At 35.1% G+C, this 24,237-nt stretch overlaps 1 protein-coding gene across 2 annotated transcripts in view; it reads right to left on the bottom strand.

Annotated features, from left to right (window-relative positions):
- SESN3 (sestrin 3) overlaps positions 1-24,237 on the bottom strand; it is a 70,263-nt gene that overhangs the window by 28,912 nt on the left and 17,114 nt on the right. For both annotated transcript variants that reach the window (XM_032488298.1, XM_032488299.1), the window contains exon 2: positions 200-265. In XM_032488298.1, the coding sequence (XP_032344189.1) occupies positions 200-265 (66 nt within the window). The remainder of the gene's footprint in view (positions 1-199; positions 266-24,237) is intronic.

Below are 24,237 nucleotides of genomic sequence, written 5' to 3'. Positions count from 1 at the left end.
TCTTAAAATAAGAAGGCAGATTATTATGCATAAAATCTTATAAATGAAGGCGAAAAGAAAATACTTCTGTGGTTTTCGGATGTAAAAATAAGAAATGAAAAAAACATTTATTTTCATATTAAAAATAGAGATATTCTTTGACATAATTATGTTACTTTTAAAAATCATGTTTTATGTATATTAAGACAGATAAACTTACTTCCTTCTCTGGAATAAAGGCACTTGGTCCTCTTGTCAAGGGTTGAGATACTCTGATTCTTTTATCCTGTTTTTAAAAGAAAAGTTTTATGTATTAATGATGACTTTCTAAGAAAAGTTAAATTGGTGTAAATTTATTGCTAAGGTACTAAAATAAATAGAATAGATAAATAGAATTATGTAAAGTCAGAGGAAGTGTTAGGTCTCAGATCAAAACAAAACCAATCAAACAAAAACCCAAAGGGCCATTGTATGGATAAGGTAACGGGACACACAAGCTTGGGCCACAGTAAGCTCCCAGAGGTCATTTCCCTCAGTCATATTCCACAGCACCACAGATTCTTAGCTCAGATTTGATATGACCAGAAACCACCAGCCTTCATAGTAAAATCATATCTGATAGCGAACTAGGACACTGTCAGACCTCAATTCGAAAGCTAAAGGAAAGCTAAAATCTGAGAGGATTACATGCAACTCCCCAGTGAGATGATCTGACTTGAATTTTTCTTTCTGAATAAAATAGGAACAAGCATAGCCAATATAAAGTTTGGAAGCTTTAAGTAAGAAAAATGTAAAACCCAGAGAAGTAGAGGTTAATTGAATCTAAGAAATGGAGATTTAACAGTGCTCAGTGTTCCACTGGTTATTCTGTGTAGGATTCACAACTGCTAGATTGCCAGTGGTGTACCCGAGTGTTAATTTTTTTGAAGTTTTCAATTTTTTTGGTGAAAGTGTTTTAGTTGAAAAGCATTTTGGTGTCCCCATTTAAGTACGATTATCTGTGAGCCAAGAAAATTCCATTCAGGGGACTAGCCTCCTTCCCCGTGGGCATGTTGAAAAGCAGGAATAGTCAGAGGGAGGTTTTCAGGCTCTGAAATTCTTCTTAGCCAGGAAAGGAGATAGGAGAAATGGCCATTTAATTTTCTATAATAAAAGTAATACTCTAAAGTTCTGAAATAGAAGCCCTTCAAAACCATAATATACAAATAAGGACTATGTCATGGTTTATAAATATTATAAAGACTGAGTGGGAAACTGAAGAACATGGAACAGATGTCTCCTGGAAAAGAGTGTTAATATCAAGCTTGCTACCAAGCCTTCCTCAGGAAACTGCGAAAATGAGGAAGTAGCTCTCGGTGGTTCCTTATCTGAGGGTGGCAATATCTATTTCATGTGACCTTGTGTCCTGGCCACAGCCAACTAGACCAATCAACACAGAAGCGGATTTGCAGCCCACAAGTGCCTCGATGAAAAAATTCCTCCCGTGTTTGTGAGTCCATTTCTGTTTTGTTAAGAAGTTCATTTGTATCATTTTTTGGTTACCAGAGGGGAAAGAGGGGGAGAGATAAGTTGGGAATTTGGGACTAACAGATACACACTATTATACATAAAACAGATAAACAACAAGGACCTACTCTATAGCGCGGGGAACTCTATTCAAAACCTTGTAATGACCTATAATGGAAAAGAATCTGAAGAAGAATATATGTATAACTGAATCACCTCACAGTATATCTGAAATATTGTAAATCAACTATACTTCAATTAAAAACAAATTGTAGTATTTTGTACAGATCTGATTTGCCTTAAAAAACTGTTAAAAATATACTCTAGAACTGTACTGTCCAGTATGGTAGTCCTGATCAAAACAAAACCAACATAACAAAAACCCATAGGTTACAACCTACTGAGAAGTGGGTACTCAGTACTTGAAATATGGCTAGTCCAAATCCAGATGTCCTGTAAGGATAAACTACACATCGAAGATCAAAAACTTCATACAAAAAATTAATGTAAAAATCTCATTAATAATATTTACATTGTTACGTGGATAATATATTGACTATACTAGGTTAAATAAAAATACAATTAAAACTGTAAAAAATAAAAGTTATTCACAAACAGAGTTGAGAGCAATTGGCTGGACCAGCAAGAGTCTAGAGTACTAGACTTATAGGAGAGTAACATAATTGGAAAGAGAAGAGACACAAAATAGCACTCAGCAGCGGAGGCACAGAGAAAGCAATGAAGCAGCAGCAGAGTTGGCGTCAACAGATACCTGCTTCTACAGGAAACCCATCGGCGTTTGTACGGATGCACAAGAGAAAGTAAAGCCTTATCCTCACTTCTTTCTCTCCCTTCCCCCTCCCTTCCTCCTTCCCTTTTTCTCTCTCTGCAAGGTAATCAGAATCTTTTCTGTTCCTTACAATCCAAGAGCCTACCAAGCACAAAATAATTATTTAAATCTCTTACTTCATTAGGAAGCAGTCAGGCGTTCAGCGATTTTTTTGAGAGCCTAATCAGAGACTGGGATGGACTCAGGATACAGGGCGAACAAAACGGATGTGATTCCTGCCCTCATGCTCGGCGCACAGTCTTCATCAATTTTCAGGGTTCCATTGAAATAAGTATGTTAAGAAATGACCATCCTAAACTGCTAATATTTCAGAATGAACTAGGTGTCTAGGTTATATTTGTAAAGTGATGACAAATAAATCTCAATCTACCGGTGGTACACATTAGAGGATTCCAGGTAGAAAGGAATAATTTAGAATTTCTAATGTTATTTCTTGTCTACACCAACAACCATCGTCTAGATTTACCCAGAAAAATAATTTAAAAGAAAATAACAGATTTCTTCCCTTTGCTAGCCTAAGTTACAGTGAGTAAAATTTCAAGTACTCTCTCTAAGCCTAATGCCCTAGTATGTGAAAAACAATTTTCTTGACAATTGATCATTTCAAATAAACAAAGCAGATAGAGGAACTGATTGTGAGGACAAATAATAGGTTGGAGGGGGAAATGTCATTAGGGAGATAAGTGGAAGTTTTTATTTATATTTATAAAACAACACATAAAACTCCAAGAAAATAAAGGGGAGGAAATATAGACTCAAAGTGTACAAAGGGACTTTGGAGATCGAGAACAATTTATTAGGTTTATTACTTGTATATTTTATTTATAAAAATTATTATTTGATACATTTATCAACTGAATTTCCCTTGAAATGTTTGAAATAGTTATTTTGCCTACAAAAGTATTCTCTGGAATAGGAGAGGTTTAAATCTGAAATACATTTTCATCGCAAATGGAACTGCACACTACCACACTTAAAAGAACAGACCACCTCAATTTTAACCAATTGGTAAAGGGCAACTGAAACTTGATTGCATTTGTGCCAACATTCATTTGTTCATTTATTCAGCAAACGTTCGTTGAGGATCTACAACGTGCTAGGCACAGTGGGGACAGAAGTAAGTATTAGATTGGCAGAAATTCATAGAACTATATCATGTGTGCATAACAGATGCAAATACAAAATGATACAGGAAGACATCCTTTTAGTAATTACTGTTTAGTTATTTTCCATTAAAGTTATGTACAGTTTTCACTATTATAAATAATGCTATGAAGAATATCTTTGTATCAAGAGACTTGGGGGCATATTTTGTGGTATTCAGGATAGTTTCTTTAGGAAGGTTCCCAGATGTGGATTTACTGGGGTTTAGGTTATAAACATCTTTAAATTTCTCGTTGCCTACTACCGATATGCCAACCAAAATGTTTTGCCAGTTTTATTTTCATCAGCTGAGAAAACGTTCACTTAACCCACTAACTTCAAAAGTGAAAAAACAGCCATCAAAAATGTGTTTGAAACTCTTAACTGTATATGAATTTGAGGTAAAATTTCTTAAGAAGAGCTGTGGATTGGATCTGCAGTTTTAATAATACAGTTCTGGGAGTGATGCAGTCCGTGGGCCAGAGACACAAAAACAAAACAGAACAAAACCTCAGCTGGGAAGCTACTGCAATAGCCCAGGGGACACCTAAGAGAGCTAATCACATATTAAAGAGAAGAAAGAACTAACATTTTAATGTTTTGCCAGCTTGTGCCCTTCTTTGGTTATAGTTTTAAAATGGCATCGCTGTTGAAAGGATCAGCCTACTTCCTGCTTCTGTAAAAGGAGCATCTTTTCTGGTGGGAACTCTACCGTGGTCTCAGTTGACTGCTTTGCATATGTATATGAAGGTGAAAAGATTGTTTAAATGATCAAGGCAGCTTTTCAAGTCTACTTAAAACTCATTTTATAGATCTCCATTTATTCGAGTCTTATTTAGAGCTCCTCAATCAAATTTTGTGCTTTTCCTTTAACTAGGTCCTCCACCTTTCTTGTTTAATTTCTCTTAAGGTCTTTCTCATTCTCATCTATGGGGAATTATTATTTTTCTTTCCCATTTTTATTCCTAACTGGTTATTCTAACATAAAAGGAAAGCATTGCTTTTGTTGTAGTATGTATCTTGAAAACACTCCTTTCCTGAGTTTTCTTATTGTTTTTAATAGTTTTTTTTTTTTTTTATGGAAGTCTTGGGGATTGAACCCAGGACCTCGTGCATGCTAAGCACATGCTCTACCACTGAGCTATATACCCTCCCTCCTTCATAGAACTTTTTATTTGGGAAGTATATGGGCATATCATCTATGAATAATAAAAACATGTTTTCTCCTTCCAAAAATCCCCTTCATTTTACTGAAAGTTTATTCCTCACCTACTTTCTATCTCTGTATGTTTTTAAAGTTGATAAGATAAAACATAAAAGAAATAGGATAGCACCATATCCAAAAGATTCCCGTTACAAACATAAGCTAGAATTCTGATCTCCTGTAATGCCTTTCCTCAGCTTTTATTTCAAATCCAAAATGCCCAAGGCCTGAGTTCCTACTTTATTCATGCCCTTATTAACTTTTCCAAAGTCTCTAAACCTGTGTTGCCTTATATGGTAGCCATCAGCCACGTGCGACAAAATTTCAATTAATTCAAATTAAGTTAAAAATCCTTTCCTTGCCCTGAACCACTCAATCCACTTACTTCTTTGACCACTTCTACACTTTCCCTAGACACGCCCTGCATTTCTTTCATGGATATTCATTCTTTCAAGTGAGTGTTCTCATCCTTGCCTTCTGCCTTCTTGACACAAACAAAACTCTACTGAAAGGGTGAGTGTCACCAGATTGGGGGGAAGGAGGGTGGAGCAGGTAAAGGAGAGAAAAGGACATGGTGAAGTACAAACCAAGCAAGGCTCGCCACTGACTCCTGCAAGTCTGCTGTCCAGCTAGGAGCCAGCTCTGCTCTGCCCTTCAGTCTGGCTTTGGGGCATTTGGAACTGCCTGTGACATATTGGAACCTTAAAATCAACAGGTTTAAAACCAATGTCTTAGCTCAAACCAGCTGTTCCTCCTTACTTTCTTCAATGAGTTACAGAGTCACCACGCACACCAGTAACCCTGGCTTTGACTTTTCATCCTAGGAGTCTGCATCCAAACTGTTCCTAAATCCTACCGTTGCCTTTTCCTGAGGAAATCTATCAGTCATCCTTTCCACGGCTCCTTCTCAACCATAAGAATTTCTCTCATGCTGAGAAATATTTTCCCCTCACAACTGAGAATAGTGTCAATTCTAGGCCTTAGCTTTTGAGGAGATAATAGACAAAAATGAAAAGAAAAAAAAAAAAACTGCAAAGCACATTACAAAATAAGATCTCATTTTTCTTTTTCTTCTGTCAATTTTGCTTTAACACAAAACCCCCCCAAACTAGAATAGAGGAGATATACTTTCCCACCAGATGCTACTCTAATAGAATCCCAGGGTTGTTCTACATCCTAAGCAGGAATAACCTGCAGCTGCACTAATTCTGAGGAATAATATTAGGCTTAATATCCTGTTAAGTATAAAGCTAATATCTTATCCTGGGGCTGAATGACTTTGATCATCCTAGTGAGTCTTACGCAATGACTTTTAAATCATAAATCTCATTTCGTTTCTGTGAAAAACCAAAAGCAAAAAACAAGCGCTGGGTTTTTTTCACTGCTTTCACTGTAGCTACTCGTTACATGTGGCTATTTAAATATAAATTGATTGACATTAAATAGAAGTTAAAAATTAAGTGCCTCAATTGCACTAGCCACATCAAAAGTGGCTAGTGGGTACCAAGCTGGACGCTGCAAACCTAGGATTTTTCTATCGCTGCCGAAGGTTCTGTGGTACAGCCCTGCTCCACAGCATTGATTAGTCTTGATTTCAGCTACTTGGATAATAGAAAGATACGAAATGGTTAAAGATTCAGGAATGAACATAAGCGTAACAAACATGTATTAAGGTAACTTCAAAGAAATTTAAAAAAATTGATTTGGATGTGAAAATTGGAAAACCAATAAAACCAACAAATCAACTAAACTACAATGGCAGAAAAGTTGGCAGATATCATTCTTTTGAGTCTTAATTTGATGACAACTTTCAAATCACCACCTAAAAAGAAGAAAGGAAATCCTCTAAAATGTTGACTTGTATTAAAAATAAAAAAGGGTAAAAAAAAAAAAAAAAGACATTTTAAGCAATAGTAAATTTAATTGTGATTTGATTTCAAATATTTTAGACAACAGTCACAGAATTTGCTTAAAATTTCTTTCATAAAATCCTATAATTCCAATAAGTAGAAAAACTAATTATAAGAACTCAGACTTTTTATGTGTCAGTTCCATGTGTCCTAAGAGATTGTTTTATAAGGGTTGTGATCTCAAGAATGCTACCATAAGGCAAGTTTCTTTTTTCAGATATATTATAGCTAACGACATTATGTTTAAAATTCATCAGTTGAAATTATACCTATTAAGTAATTATCTGCTGGGAAACAAAACACTGAAAGAATCAAGATGAATTATATTTAGAAAATTGCTTATTTTGACACTTAACTGCTAGGCAGTTTACTAGATCACTTTATATAAATTAATCCCACTAGAAAATTAAAATACATGGAACTTAGAAATTCTTAAAATTATGAGTCTTTAGCGGCAATCAGCAAATTACTTGTCCCTAAAAGGCTAACTGCCAAACAGAATTAATTGTTGCATTTTAGGCTACTAAATACTTTTAAGATAAATCATTCAATTTAATTTTTGCTTTTCTCTTCTTCAGTTTATTTCATTAAAAAGTGGAAAAGCAAAAAACATACATATTCTATCCATTAAAATGTAAAAGCTGCTTATGAATTCTGTCTATAGGAGAAAATAATATTGAGTAATGTGTGTAATTAACTTTACATACAGACACTTAAGAGATTTTAAAAAATCTGTTCAACATATAAAAAATTCTGGCAAAGCAGAAATTTAACAATACTCAACATACTGATCCCTCAATTTTTAAAGATCTTAGAAGAAATCCTTAGAAGATAGTTGAATAGCTCAACATTCTTTTTTAAAACACACTAGAATGACAAAATATCTTAAATATAAAACACATGCCCCAAACAAAAAATTTAAGTTGCCTATAAGAAAGCCAATTGCAATTATTAATACAAGTAGTAAATTAGAGTTGTTGATTCTCCTTCTACTCTTTTTAGATGTTCCACTTTGGCAGAAACCACTACAAAAAGGGCAGAGACGGACAGGTGGCCCTATGCTATGAAATAATGCTGATGTCACCTTTTATACAATTTCAGGAATAATTGTGTTTACAGAAATTGATGACATTGCATATTTCAGAGGGAAAGGGCAAGGAGGAAGGAACACAGAGATAAAAACTCTCTCTCCCTAAATGAGAAAAGAATTAGTTTTAAATTAGAATTGTAATAGATTTGTAATTTTATAGTAAACTCAAATTTAAATGTCTGTCATTACCTGGAATATACACTATTCCCCACCATTTCAAAATAGCCTAAAAGACTGTTTCATAAAATTGTGACCTACTCTAGATTAAAATATGTATTGACCTTCGATACAATAAAAATATGTATTATAATAGCTAACTGAGATCGAAGATCACTTAGTGAGAAAAAATTGGGGAGCAGAAAATGGCAATAGCACCGAGGGCGAGAATCTTGCAAATCACACCAACATCTCTTCTTTTCCTTGGAGCCAGAGTGGTGCAGGGACCCCAGGAGCACCAGGAGCCCAGCCCGGCACTTTAGAGTGTGGTAGAAATTCACTGACACTCCAAAGAGCACTCAAAAGTCCCCTTCAGAAGTGGGGAGTCCTGTCTCCTTCCAAGGACCTGAGACTTTAGTTGTGGACTGCCCCCGCCCCTTTTAACTGAGCTATTAAAACCAAGGCTCCCAAGTCCTTCCTGTAACAGCTCCAATAATCACTGCAGGAACCTTGCAAAGATCTTGTCACTAATAGCATGAATTTCAGCTTTCTTCAACACCGACTTGATGAAAAGTTTTAACCTGAAATCTCAAAACATTCCACTGAAAGCGTTGCATTTATCAATTTCCTTACCTCCTCTTTCCCCTACGAAGTTGTCAGATGCTGGGGAGCCGGGGAGGGTGCCTGGCTCATCTTTGAGTATTTCAAGTTTAGTACGGTTTTACATGCTGGCCATTTCTTTTCTATTTCATTTTTAAAAAAATGAGTTTCAAGAAATGAGAGATCACGCTTAAGCAACTCTCATTTAAAAAACAAAAACCAAAAAGACCTCCATGTGCCGTTTGGTAGGAACTGTTGGGTAAATTTTGTTTTACTAACTGTGGGCCTAAAGATGAACAAACTCACCCACTGAGAACTCTAGAAATGGTAGCTCTGAGGACTACTGTTACTAGCAGAAGTCAGCCGTAGTAGCTGTTGTACTAGACGCTGCTAAGTATGCGAGGGTGAACGGACCTCAACCTTGCGCTGAAAGAATTAAAAACGAATATCCAAACAGCAAAGGGCAGTTAATGAGTTAAATTTGCACTGCAGTACAGCTGAGTTTCGAAATGAGTGTCTCCTTGGCTAGTGATAAAATCTCTTAAATTTTATTTATTAGAACACATGGTGAACCTGTTCAAAGTTCAGACAAATTTTCCTTTCTTTTTTAATTTTTTTCTTTTTTGGGGGGAGGTAATTAGGTTTGTTTGTTTGTTTGTTTATTGAGGTACTGGGGATTGAACCCAGGACCTTGTGCATGCTAAGCAGGCACTCTACCACTGAACTATAACCCCTCCCTTTAAAAAAATTTTTTTTTCCAGGCACGTTTTCCTGTTTACACCCTGATTATGGAATAGCAAACTTCTAAAAACAAAAGGTACCACTAGTGCCCTGTACAACCCCAGAGTGACACAAACCTACAAAGGGAAAAATAAGAACAAATATGGGCCTTGGGTAGTCTTTGCACCATGAGCATCATACTGCTAGCTAATCCTTTGAGCTGAAAGGAAATCTAAAATCATGCTGACGTCCAGTGCCAGCCAGAGAGGCAAGGAGCAAAGAATGCACCTCTTTTTCCACTCTGTGTAATACCACAGAGTAGCGTAAAGCAATTAAGTTAGATTCACCTGTAAATTAAAAATGGGTATTTGTAACATGGCAGGTCTCTTCTGTCTACTATGGAATTTAGATATATTTGAACCAGCATCTCCTGAGGCTTTGCCCTCCCTTTTTAATCTCTGTTGAAATTCTACTCATTCTTCCTTTAAGACTCAGCTCAATACCACGTCCTTTGGTCTTTTTCCACGCCCACAAACTCTCAAGCTCTTCTATGAATCTAAATCTATTCTTCTTAAGATTCACAATTATGTTTTGTTTCTCTCTCTCACAGCTGTTAACATCCATCTTTATCTTATCACCCTCTTCAGACCATAAATAAGCTCCTTAAAGAGCAGGATCAGCGACATGAAAAGAGTAGACACTCATCCATTTGCTGAATTGAACAGAGGAGACAGGAGTCTGGTCCTGGCTATCCCATCCCTCTTCTCTTCCTTCAGCAGGGAACAGCATCCTGTGGACTCGAGGCAGCTCTCTATATTCTCACTGAGAAATACTAATAAATTAAACTAACAAGCACAGCCCTGGACATCAACCCACTACCTCCTTTGTACTCTCTGGGTACCCTGTGAGGCAAATAGTCACTTTGCTCCATTTGTTTATCTTTGTACGTTGTTAAAACAAGCAGAACCCGCAGTTTTCTATACTTTGTACTACTGTCTTTAAAACCAGTAATAATATTGCATGCTGTGACACTGACCTCAAGCAATAAATGCTCCCATATAAGCTTTTCAGGGTTGAGCACTTTCTTTAGAGATGCAGAATGACACAATATAATTGTTGAACATGCTGTTAAAATTTGGGGCTAAGACCCAAGAAAATGAGGAGAGGACTCGTAAGTCTTTGCACCTGAAATAACGCAAGTCCATAATAACTCCCTAACTCAGTGCTTCCCTGTTAACATACACAGTATATTTTTCTACCACTGATGGTAAGATCGTTCCCCGGGTCCTAAAAAAGAATGAAGAAGTACTTTACTTCTGTACAAACAACTTTTAATGTTCTGAATTGCGCAATAATAAAAACCTGCCTTTAATTTTAGAAAGTTTTGCCTATTAAAATTAGGTCTCAGTGAGATTACAAGAAATTAAAATTGGGATTTTTGGAAAGTAAGACTCCTATTAGAGACAATTACAGTTACATAACTTTCTAATATCAGTTGGTATGTGGCTGATAGCTGCTAGTCTTCGGAGAAACAAAAAGATATGCTGTGAATGTAGTTACCTGGTACATGAAGGGGAAGTTGCATTTTAAATCAAACATCTATGCTTAGCACCTACCACCACGTTATAACAAAATCAAAGGGGCCAATAGGTGATTGTAAGGGAACAGAGTGACAGGATACTTTCCAGCTCTTTCAAAACACAATTATTAACAAAATACAGGTCACTTGCTCAGCTTTTAGGAATCAGGGAAGAAAAACATTCAATACAATTGATTTCTAGAGATTTAGAAAACATAAGCATTTAGCCATCTGAAAACCCATATTAAATTATGTCAAACTTCAGTTTCAATGCAACGTAAAAGAACAAAAGTGTTTGTTTCTAGTTTTGAAAAGAACAGTTGGGTTTTAATTTTTGCCTGGAATAAAAAATGGCCTGATTTGTCTCATGGACTTCATCTCTGCTCTATTTTGTCAATCTCTAAATCTAGACACAGAGGACTACAAACCTGTGCATTAACGTGTACAGGTAAACCGAAAACCTGCTGTAACCAGAATCAAAACCATGACTTGTTATGCTTGTATGAGTAGATGGTTCACCAACTTTTTGATGTCAGAACCTCTTTATATTGCTAAAAATTATTGACCTCAAAAGCTTTTGTTAACGTGATATCGATCGATAATTATATTAGAAATTAAATCAAAGAAAAATTTAAATATTAATTCATTTAGAAATAAAAATAGAATAAACCTATTACATGTTAACACAAATGAATTTTTGTGAAACTCTGATTTCCAAAACAAAATAAAAAATTTACTGAGAAGAGTAGCATTGTTATACATTTGTGCAAGTATCTGGCTTAATTAAAGAGAACTGGGCTCTTATATCTGTTTCTGTGTTCAGTCTCTTTCTATATGCTGTGGTGATTGTACAACATGAAGAAAATCCAGCCTCACAAAGATACGTAGTTGGAAAAGGGAGGAGTATTCTAATAACCTTTCCAGGTAATTTTGGACATTCTGCGATACTGCGCTGAGACTTGAAAAGCGGTAGCTTTTAAGTTTGTTGCAACGTGGAGTCTGAAACCACATCAAAAACTTTCTTATTCTGTTGCATTAAAATCCATTGGTTTATCTTCTACTTTGAAGGGATTGATTACCAAAGTATGATTTTGTATTATTAACCATTGGTCATTTAGAAAATACTGGATCACTGAGTTTTGCAGGCTTTCCATATGTTGACATACTTAACGTATTATAAAAAATAAAATGTGCTAATGTCACCATTGTTTATATCAGAAAAAAACCTTGAAATTTGGAGAAGTGGTCAAGCTCATGGTAGAGGATACTAGTATTCCAAAATTCTTTTCTCTTCAAAGTTCAAATTTTATCAGTCGTTATCCTAGAAGTGATGGGTTTGCTTTGTTCATTTTTATAAAATTGTTGACCAAACTCCCAAGTCTGAGTAACCATAGTTATCAGTCAGTCATTTTTTTCATATAAAAATGGTGTTCAGTAAAATGTAAGTGACTAGTTTGGCTCAAAACTCAGTCACACAGCTGCTTTTCCTCAAGACAATCACCATACTTTGGTGTGGAGAAGAGCTTAGTACATATTCTCCATTTTGAAATGGGGATTATTAAAATGATAAGTATTCAATGGCCAAGATTAAATAAAGTGCATTATTTTTACTGTTTCATCAAGGATATTCTTGAGTGAAACTGACATTTTTTTATTATGAATACAGGATGATGAAGGAAATAATTACTATTTCAGTGTAATGCCCCTGCTTTGATTTGTGCTAAACACTAGCGTTCTGCAGACCACACTTCGGGAAATAATGGTTGAAATAAATGTTTCCAATATACTCTTGTCTCTCTTCCTTTCAATCATACATCCTTATAAATGGTTTCAACTGCAGAAAGTTTGCTACAATTAATCTTCATATGAAGACAAAGTATTAAGAAACCATTAAGAACAATGATTATTTTTTACTCTTATTACTACACAGTCATAGAACTTCTATGGAAATGTTCATTTACTCATTTGTAAAAATAAACTTAACTGTAAAGCAATTAAGCAGGAATAATCAAGAAAACTCTGTAAAAGAAAAGCAATGTAGGAGGGGTGCTAGCTCTACTGTAGGGTAAAACATAGTAATCCTATAATGAAAGGAGTTGTGTTCGCACATGAATAGACAAACCAATGGAACGTCCCTCATTATGGCTCAAAATCTAGAAACATTACAAAATTGATCATTCAACTATGCATACACTTAAAAAAAACTTTGCATGTAACAAAAACACCATAAGGAAAATTAGAAGACAAATTATTTGCAATTTAACAGAAACCAGAACTAATAATCAATTATATAAGGAGCTCCTGAAAATCAAGAGGGAAAAACCAATAACCAAATTGAAAGATGACCAAAGAATGGGCAGTTAACAGAAGAAATAACTCATAAAAAGAGAAAAGCAAAAATTATATTTCACACATCAGGCTGGCAAAAATCCAAGTTAGGCAACGTATTTAATGACAAGACTATGAAGGAACAAGCAGTCTCAAAAATTTGTGGGAGTGCAAAAATCAGACAACCCTCCTAGATAACAATTTGACAATGTCTAGGCATCTAATTTTTGACACATCAATCCCACTTCTAGGAATCTAATTCATCCATACAGCCACAAAATCGGATAAGGAAAATGTCTATATTCAAAAATAACTTGAATTTAATCAAGACTTAATAGCCCCAAGTTCAAATTCATAGGAAATAGAGGGTTAGAGGAACAAGTTCAATGACAACATGAGGAAGCAAAGAAAATTATCCACGGTATGAACTATTCTAGAGGGCAGCTGACCACAACCAGTTAAAGGCATGAACAACAACAACAAAAAGAACAAACGACTCCTAAGAGGGGCTTAGAAGACCTAACTACCAAATGTAATGGTGAATCCGATCCAGAAAAAGTTACCTCTAAAGAGACAGTAAAACCCAACAAGGATCTACTGTATAGCCCAGGGAGCTCTGCTCAATATCTTGTAATAATCTATAATGGACAAGAATCTGAAAAAGAATAGATACATATGCACATCTAACTGAATCACTTTGCTGTACACCTGAAACTAACACAACACTGTACGTCAAGTATACGTCAATTTAAAAAAAGGATGTATTGTACAATATGGGGAATATGGCCAATATTTTGTAATAACTGTAAGTGGAGAGTAAAATTGCATAAAAATTAAAAAAATTAAATTTAAAAAGCTATTAAACAATTGGGAGAAAAACGAATAAGATGGGATATTAGATGATATCAAGCAATTATTGCTAATGTTGTTGGGTGTGATCCTGGCATTGCAGCTATCCAAGAATGTGCCTTACTCAGAAATGCATACTAATATATGCAGGGGCAAAAGGACATGAGTTCTAAGACTTAATTTAATACTCCACCAACAATAACAACAGCACAGTATTGATGAAGTGAGAGGGGCAAAATTTTGCCAATACTGAATTTGGTGATGGGTTTTGGAGGCTCATTACACTTTCTGCTTTTGTGTAGCTTGACATTTTCCATGATAATTTTTTTTAAGGTGCCTAGCAACATCCCTGACATGAACCAGGCATTTTATAAATGGCAATTATTACAATACAGTTTTGATACTTTGGAATATGATTAAAGAAGAAGAAATATGTTATGTATATTTAAACCTTCCTAAGCTTAAACACTAACTTTTACAAAGAGCTATTAATTTATTCAACAGATTTTTTTCTTTTTTTAAAGTCATTATCTGGAAGGTCTTGGGCTAAGAACTGAGAGTACAAAGTTAACAAAGCATAGGCGACCTCAAGGAAATGCCAGGAAAATAAATACGGATGCACCGTTACAGTAAGACAGATACTTAAGATAAGTAGCAAAGATAAAAAGTACAATAATTACTTTACAATACCTGTTAGGAGCGCTAATGAAGATGATCAAAATAGGAACGGTGAACTCTGCAAGGGGTTGGGTCAAAAGAGACCTCCACATGATAATTCTTTAGGTAGAAATAGACATTTAGCAGGTTACCTAGAAAAGGATGGCTAGGTCTATGAGGGTTCTTCAACATCCCAGGCAAAAGGAATAGAAAAATGCAAAGACATAACACATGTGGGGAAGTACATTCCATTTCCATATGATCCCTGAAACTTTCTCCGGGAATTAAGTCTTGAGACATAGGCTGGAGCCATATGTCCTATGTCATACTAACGAGTTTAGACTTCATATAAACAATAGACGATATTAAAAGGATTATACTCGTCTTTTGAGAAAGTATTTCTGACATAAGTTAGAAAATGGGACTCTGGTTGGGAAGGCTGGAAGAAATAAAGCCTGTTAGAATGCTACTATAATTTCTAGGAAAGAGAACATTTGGCTCGACTAAGCACTATGGATCCAGAAAATGAGTTATGCTTGAGAGTTATTTAGGAGACAGAATAAACAGAATTGAATGACTGACCAGATCTGAGGGTAGTGAGAGAAGTCTAGGACGCCCCCACAGAGCTCTGAATTGGATGAATGGATGGATGAATAATGGTGACACCAGCTGGTATAAAAGAAATCTAGGGAATGAGGCAGCTTGGGTTGAGGTTATTCTAATAATCCAGGGATATATGTTCATAAGGCAGGTATACAGAAGGAGATGGGTTTCAAGGAGATGAAACTGCTGGCAAGAGTCAAGTGTTTCATTTTAATCTGCATTTAAATCCTAGTATGCATAACATCATAACATTTAATAACAACTTCATACTAGGTTCTCACACCACCTGTTTGTTCACAAAGTCTCTTCCAGTGACTCTAATAGGCTCTCCACTTCTACCACCCCTATACCATTTTAGGCTATTTTACCCCCAGCTATTGGGGAGGGGAGCGATGGTGGTGAGAATGGTAAACACAAGAAGGTAAGGTTTCCAACACTCTGGCTCTGCCTAGCTTTCCAATGTTTGTTTTCCAATGTGAACAGTTCACTTCAGCTACACTGATTTGCTGACTCCCCAGTATTCCTTTGCATATTTCTGTTCCTTTGTCCTTGAACCTCCATGTGGAATGCCACATCCCATCTTCATATGTATTACAATGCTGTTAACTCATCCTATAAAGCCCAACTCAGTTCCTGCATTCTCTGTACTGAGTCATTCAAACCTAAGGGAGTTGTCTCCTTTCTGGTTCTCACTTATAAGTCACCTGGTCATAGCTTTACATGTCTTTATCTTCTCTTTCATCAGTTTGATTATAAAGGAAGCATTCCATCTTGATTAACTGGAATCATGAACTCAAATCAGGTGCTCGATAAATGTTGATTGCTCACATATTTCCATGTATTACTGAGTTTATTACACATTTAGTGATATTAAGTAACAATTTTTGGACAGTAACCACCTTAAAATAGTTTCTTGGCATCCTGGACTCATGCTAGTCCTAAAACACACATACACACACATATTATAACTGAATAGAATTATTTTATAACATCTAAAGCTTTTGAATTTGTTGTGGCAACAAAATTCTCACAGTGCAGTTTTTGACTGAAAGAAAGAGCTGTTATTATGTTACAATCGAGATCTGTCGAAATATTTTCTAACAATCAAAAAGACTGTTTAATTTGCCATTCTCTTGATAGCGCCTCCCATTTTCCAGGTGAGCTTACATACAGATGTTCTTCGTGCAACTTTCTGTTGTTTCTTATTCTATTTTAACTAACTTAACTCATTTTAACTAAGAATGGCTTGTACTTAAGGCTTCAATGTTAGCAGATGGAATTCAGTCTTCTAGTTAACTCAAAATAATTACAATAGTTTCACATGATTTAAGCATTACTAATTTTTAAGCATTAAAAGGACATCTAATGGGAACCAGAGCACTGCACTAAGCATTCTAAGTCAAAAACACATTCAAATAAAAAAAAAAATCATCCAATCATTATGCACCAACTGAATTCTTCATTGTTAAACAGCTTATGTAACAGCTCTTTTAAGCATATACAAAGTATAAAAGCTACCTGGAAGAGCTTACAAACTAGCTGGTAAAATGAGACATACATACATCAAACAATAATAAACAGAATGATATGTAACTGAACGATACAGGCAAGGTGATGTAAAAGGGCACTAAAAACCTGAGTTCTTTTCCCTTCTCAAGCACTGAGGGAACTTCATCAGTTTCTGGGGCATCAGTTTTCTCACTTGAAAAATAAAAAACAAGAAAGATGATCTCTAAGGGAGTTTTTTTGCATTAACATTCTCTGGTCATACATAATGTTATGAGAGATTCTAAATGCTAATAGAAAGTTTTTAGAAGCAAAATAACCAAATTGCTTTAAAATTACTTTATTGTTTTTACTAGTTTAAAATAAATATTGTTTTTTAAAATAATCATGTCACTTATAGTCTATTAATAGACTGATAAAGAGTTTTTGGTAAAATGTTATAAAGCTAAGATTAGAAGATAATCTATATTATAAATATATTATGTAATTTTTATAACAGAATGACTTTAATTTTAAATGTATCCAAGATTCTTTTCAATGAGCCAGTTAAGAAAACATGCCATACTCTAAAAAAATTAAAAATTAAAAAAAAAATCCATTTCCCATCAGAATCCATGTTGTTTCAAGATTTTCTTCTTTCTTTAGTTTTTTCTTTGTTTGTTTGCTTGTTTTGCTTTTGTTTTTTTCCCCCAAATAAATCAAGGGACTTATCATAAGCTATTTTATGTGAATAACGAAGGTGGTCTTGTAAGTAATCTTGCTAAAATGAATAATCTTTATAATCTTTAATAAATATTGTGAATGATTTTTCAAAATCATCACAAAACAACATATGAACTTGTTGTTCTCAGATATTTCTATTAAAAAATGTATTACAGAGTTTAAGCGTCAGCATTAAGGATTACCAGGCCTGTCTGTATTCATGAGTTTTAATTTTATGTAACATATTTTTAGGGAGTTCATATAATCTTAAGAGGTCTTCAGATACTGCTGTTTTTTCCCTAGAATGCAATCTCCAAAAGATACGAGACTTTTCTCTTCTGAAAGAAGAGCCCTACGATCATGGTATGCCAAACACGGACACAGCTCGCAGCACACAGACAGTGTCTTGCTTCTCCACATGGGCTGCTTTTGCTTCCTCCAAGTATGGCAGCTGGGTTCCCAAAAGAAGCATACAAATGGAGAGGCTGAAGCTGCAGATCCCCACCCCAGGGGTTTTTATTGTTAGCCCTTCAAAGCCTAATTTAACTTTCTAAAGCAAAGAATTTTCATTTCCCTAAGCTATGCCCCAGACTCTCTTTTCTCCAAGAGGTGTGCATTACAGGGGGAACAACTCTTGAGTTTTTGCAGCACAGTTACTGGTGGTTATCAGACCTAAGGATCAAGTTCGCATGACAAAGTACATTTCCCAATGGGTACAACCAGTCCAATGAGAGTTTTAGAGGATTTAAAGACTAATCAAATGGCGATTTTATGTTATGCTCAAGAGCGGAAGTGAACTTAACAAAGTTGACACTCTCACCCATAATGTGAATACAATTATTTTTAATAACAGTTTGGATAGACATACATGATTATTTAATTGGCAGAATTTAGTTGGCAAATATTTTTAAATAGTTCCAAGTTCTGCATTTCTGATAGCCAATAATTTCTTTTGTACTTCGTTAATGTTATTTGATTTCTCAGAGAAAACCAGGAAAGTATCAAATAAGAATGCTATATGCAACAGAGGCCCCAGCTTAATTTCACGGATAATAAATGAAGTAACATTTATTTAACATTTATTCCTATAGTGGCAAAACATGAAATACAGATTTGTTACGTCTTGAGTTGGCAACATTCCACAAGGATTTTAAGGCAGTGGGATCCTTTTCTACAAAAGTTAGTATTTTTCCCTACAAAATAAGTGCTTTTTTCTAATATAAAAAACAATATGACAGTATTTTTCTTATTACAAATAAAAAACAAAAGTATTCCAAAAATACACATTTTGCCAGAGGAAAAGTAATGCACTATAATGGTGACAGTGCAGCATCCAAGCAGCAGGTAAATATTTAATCTCTTCAAGCCTCAATTTATTCTTCCATCCAGTGGGGATGGTATCTCAACTTCATAAGCTATGTTATGAGGATTAAATAAGGTCTGAAGAAAAAATCTAGTACTGTGTCAAAAATGAGGTGGGCACAAAATGAAAAATAGCCCTATATTCAAACTTTAGATAGAATTTCTGGCAAGATTGATGAATTTCCCTCTACTCTGGATTGCGTGTTCCTAAGAGCTTCATTAAGAAATTACGTTATTGTTAGACTACAGCCCCCTCACTTGTGTGCACTGTCTCCCTCTCTGTAGCTTTTTCTTCTGATTTTAAAAGTTCACTTTTACTCAAAATGGAAAATAAAGTACAGATATGCTAACAAAAATTCTTTATAATTTCACCATACAAAACTATCACTTTAACATGGTGGTTTCTCTCCTTCCCATATGTTTTTCTAGGCATATATATGTATATACATAAATACAAATTTACTAGAGGTCATAATTTTTCATAATTTTGTGATTCTCCTTTCCCCATAATTTCCCCAAACGTACATTTTAGTAACATCAGAATGATAAATTGTGCTTTTAACTATGAATTGAAGTGACGAGTACATGACAGTTCCCTCGAGGGCCCTCTCAGGTGACATACTTCAAAGACAGCTGGGATCTCTTAATGATGTTATTTTAAAGATCTATTGAATTTCTATAGATGATTTATAACATTTATAATTAATCACACCATTACAATGAATTAACTAAAGGTCAAGGCTAATTTGGAAAAAACAAAACAAAACAGAATAACCTTTTCAATTACAGTCATTCTGCTATAACACAACATATGTGCCCCTAAAAATTCACTGCTTTGTGCAAAGTCAGGCAATAAAACCACGGGCTTAAGGGGACAATGAAACTAAGGGCACAATACTGGAAAAAAAAAAATGTACCAGTTTTATATTTTAAAAAAGGAACCTAATAAAAATGGTACCAAAATTTTCCACATGTTAAATTATTAAAAAATACATAAAGTACTACAATAAATATGGCACAGGACCTTGAAAAAGACCCGATGGTTGCTTGTGGAAGTGGGCGTGGGAGGGCCTGCAGCCTGTGAGTCATGAAGCAGTGGAAGGAGGGTGAGCTGGGATTGGATGGAAAGTTGTCACCCCAGATGTGGATAGACAGAGCTCAAAACACTGGTGAAATGAGGGAGAGTTTGAGCGACACGTGTGTTTAGCATACTCCTAGGCAGCTCAGGTCAGTTTTCTGAATTCACCTAGCATTTCTCTCGGATGAAATTGTGCATAATTAAATGCAAAATTCACCACCATGCTCAAATTATTCCCTAATACGTCAGTTGGAACAAACCTGCACAAGTGTTACAGGAGCACTAAGAGCATGTTGCATTCTGCTGCTACATCACGGAAGCAGAGCTCCCATTAAGACAGGAAGACTAAAGAAATTGATTATCCCTATGTACCAGACGACTCAAGACTATTTCATAAATTGACAGTGAAATTGTTTTCATTTTAAAGAAAGTTAATTTGATGACCTTCACGGGCAAGGTGAAAGGAATGAGAAAAACCTCATATGTAGAAACTCTACTTTCGATTGCCATACAGTTCATTATAAATAATACTCTATAAATAAATACTTAACTTCCTTACATCAAAGAGATGGCCACACTAAAGAAAGGGAAAAACAAAATCAGAGTTAATTGAGGCAGTTTACAATTTGATTTGCATTATTTGAAAACCAAATTTATAAGAAAAGATAACAAATTTTATCAAGAAAAATGAGACGTCTGATATCGTTAGAGATAAAGGATACAGATACAGGATATATATCTCAGCTAATCGTCAATTACTTCCTGGTGTCTACGTTTCTAAAACAATAATGACAAATGATGTTTGCAAATTCCAAAGTGGTAATCAAGTAAGGCACCAAAATTTCTATCAGTCGAAAGTTATTTTTTGTATTTATAGGAAAGATAGCTAAGTTACTTACAGAAACACTAGCCTTTGGAAATGAAGACCAGTAGACCATTCCTTCCCATGCTAGAAAGAATGAAATCCAAATTATCTTCCTATTTCTTCTGCTTTTAAAGGCTCTTAGAGGAGGAAAACCAAATCTATCACCTTTCTTGATAAAGACTATGTCTAGCAACTGTCAATCAAGAAATGCAAATGTATTTACCCATATCAGAATTTACAGACTTATAAAAAGGAAATCAAATAAAACCATCAGGGCACGTAGATGAAAACTTCTGACAACTTAGTAAAAAACAAACAAACAAACACAAAAATAGTTCATTTCTATTTATGAAATAGAAATGGGGGTAAAACATTGAATTTCTACATGCCTTCCTTTTATTTCTGGAGATTGAGAATTTCTATCTAGGTTGAAGAAAAGTAAACACATAGGAAAATAGCTGGAGGTGTGGTCATCAAGGTTTTAAGCAAGTTAGCTTGTGTCCCTCATCTATGGAATGGGGATAATACTTGTACCCACCTCATAGGGTAGTATAGTGTAAAGCCTAAAATTAAGGCTCAACATTTATGTGCTCCCTTGACATTTGATAAAATCAGGAGGACCTCAATGGTCCGACTACAAGTTCCCCTCCCCACTCTGCTCACGCAGATAAGGTTCCTTGGCCAAATAACCCTGCTTATCAAATGGACCTGGTGCAATTCCTGTTTATCCCTGGTCTCAGTTCCCTACCAGCCCATGGGATTATTCCAGCAAGACAATCACAGATTCCCACAGGAACCAGGGGGTACCTCACCCTCTTGATCCTACAAAACCTCCCTCCCGTGGCCCCTGATTTTTCACTCTTAAGTGCAACCTCCATACAGCCCTGCATGGTATGCGGTGTTTTCGTTCCCTGGACTGTGAGTATCTGTAACTAATAAACTGTTGATCTCACCCATCCAGTGTTGAATGTTGTTTCTTTGGTGATCCCTATGACCCAAAGCTAGGAATCCCTTCCTCACTAATGGAGTGAATAGGAAGCTATGGAAACAGGTAGTAAAAATATCATATGAGTTAATACCTGTCAAGCTCTCAAAGCAGTGTCATACTATCTACTATATAAGTATCTGCTATTATTAGAATTATGCAACATTGAGTTCATACAGTTCAATGTAACTAAAGAGTTTAAACATTATCTAACAAATTAAAGATTTAGACAACGGACTAGATTTAGAAAACTACTGGTTCACAGTTATCCCTGAATTCAATATTCTGCTCAACAAATGACCTAGATAATTAAAAATGGAAAATAAAATCAGAAAATAAAGCCACTTAAGTGAGAAACACTCATTTACAAAATAATTGGTTATAGATACTCTATAATGAGTAGATGATCATTTTCAAGAATTAAAATTTCAAATAAAAATCATTAAAATGCAGAAAGTCTTCAAGATCACATCACTCTGCCTTAAAAATAAGAACAAGTATTTAGTATTTAATACTTGACTGACCATCTTTTCAATGCAGTAGCATATTTGGATGATTGAAATTTTGCTCATGACTTCATAATTGTTGAAGATAAATAATAATCTATGAATATCTATAAAAAGCCAAAAGGGTGTATGTTTCCCATGTTTACCTCCCTTCATAATAATTTAGAAAATATCTTCCTCTCCAACCACACGGAAAGCTCCCTAAAATCTAGGCCATATTTGGTATACTTTTGTATTCTTTAAAAATCCTAGAATATAAATGTTAATTAATTATAAAATTAAATTTAAAAAAATCATCTTTTCCTATCTTCCAGTCGTAATTGAAAACCCCTCTAGATTAATATATAATGTTCAAATTATATATTTGATAAATTCCTGAAAATTATACAGTAAGTCTCACCTACCATACAGTATAAAGGCAGAATACAATTATAGCTATCTTTTGAATTCAAAATTAAAGAGAAAAAACTAATTTTCTGATTAAATATTAGTAAGTACTTAAGGTTCCTAAAGGGAAATCGTGGAATGATTGATATGAAAACATAAAAGAATATACTGTGGAACCAGCTACAGTACCTTTGTTCATTTCCAGACCGTGTATACACGTCTACACATCTGAGTCCTCATCAGCCGCCTACACACACATTATCATTCCCTTGGCAATTTACCCAGAGCTTCTGTGGATATCTATTAAACCCATGCTCTTTTGTTTTTATCTCAGTGCCTCTTTAATCTACCATCTCATTTGAATCTGCCCTCTGCACTATCCTTCACTTAATTTGTTCTACTCTATTATTTCAAAATGGTAAGAGCTATTCACACTTTTCTAAAATACACATTTATTGTTAAAACAAACAAAAGGCAGGGAAGCGAAACAGATGATAAAAATGATTTCCAGTAACCTCACCACTCAGTTATGAAGACTGCTGATTTTAGAGTCCATCCTTCTGTATTTTCTTTTTTACTTTAAAAAAAAAAATGAGAAATTTAACAGCCTTAAAGGAAAGATCTTGTTTCCACCCAATAACCCATTATGGACATCAGTTCACTTTAACATGTAGATCTGTATCCTAAGAGCTGTCCAGCCCCCTATTGTATTTAAGTCACATAATTTGTTTCACCAATTCTCTCGTTAACAGTGCCATCAGAGTGTTAAGTATTTACTGATGACACTTTAAAGCTGAGAGATGATTCAGCTGGAAATTACCCCCATACTAAGATAAGGCTTAGTCAAGGAGGAAATGAGGATAGAAAAGTAAAGGACAAAAGAAGATTACAGAGGATAATGTGGTCTTACTCTTCAGCCTGTATGTAATACACAGCACGCTCACAGACATCTACTGAAGGCCAGGTGGCCCCGCCTGAGAACTAAAGGGCTTTGCCTCTTAAGTGGGTGTGGATGTAAGAGGCAACAGGGAGCAGGTTGCCAGCGGAGTCTTTCAACAACGGATGTAATCCACAGACCCCAAATTGAAGGAACCAGTTAGAAAAAATGGCATAAATGGTTCAGCTTTTATTTTTAACTTTGTCATTGCTTCCAGGGTTCCAGAGATAATTCTGTTTAAATATAATCAAGAATGACCCATAATTTAGACAGTATTTTTATTCTTTATGAGAATAAAATTACAGCCATGCCTTTTTTTCCTCAAGTCCCCAATTCTAATCTGATATCTGGCTTCTCACATTTTCTATTGATCTGAAGATAATAATTATCACTCATCAATTAAGGGATTGCCCAGTAGCATTTTGAAATACTCAGACAAAAAGTGCTATGTAAAAAAAAAAGGTGTGTTATGCTAGCTTAATCAGTCATGCAATAACTGACAGGAAGTATTCTCATACCTCACTTTTGCTGTACTGCTATTTTAGACCATGAAAATGCCTTTTTAAATTTCCTTTTTTTACGAGTCCCGAAGTCAAAAGCTGACTGCCCATTGCCATGGAGACAGTTCTATTTAAGGTACTATATTAGTTCTTTCCTCACAGAAGGAGGATAAAAAAAGTGGTCAATAGGAAAGCATCACTCTCTGTGGTTTAGAATTGGGTACCTAAAACGCCT

This window comes from Camelus ferus, chromosome 10, assembly GCF_009834535.1.
Source record: "Camelus ferus isolate YT-003-E chromosome 10, BCGSAC_Cfer_1.0, whole genome shotgun sequence".
NCBI lineage: Eukaryota > Metazoa > Chordata > Mammalia > Artiodactyla > Camelidae > Camelus > Camelus ferus.
The sequence above is the reverse complement of the archived record's forward strand: the minus strand, read 5'-3'. Positions and strand labels throughout refer to the sequence as shown.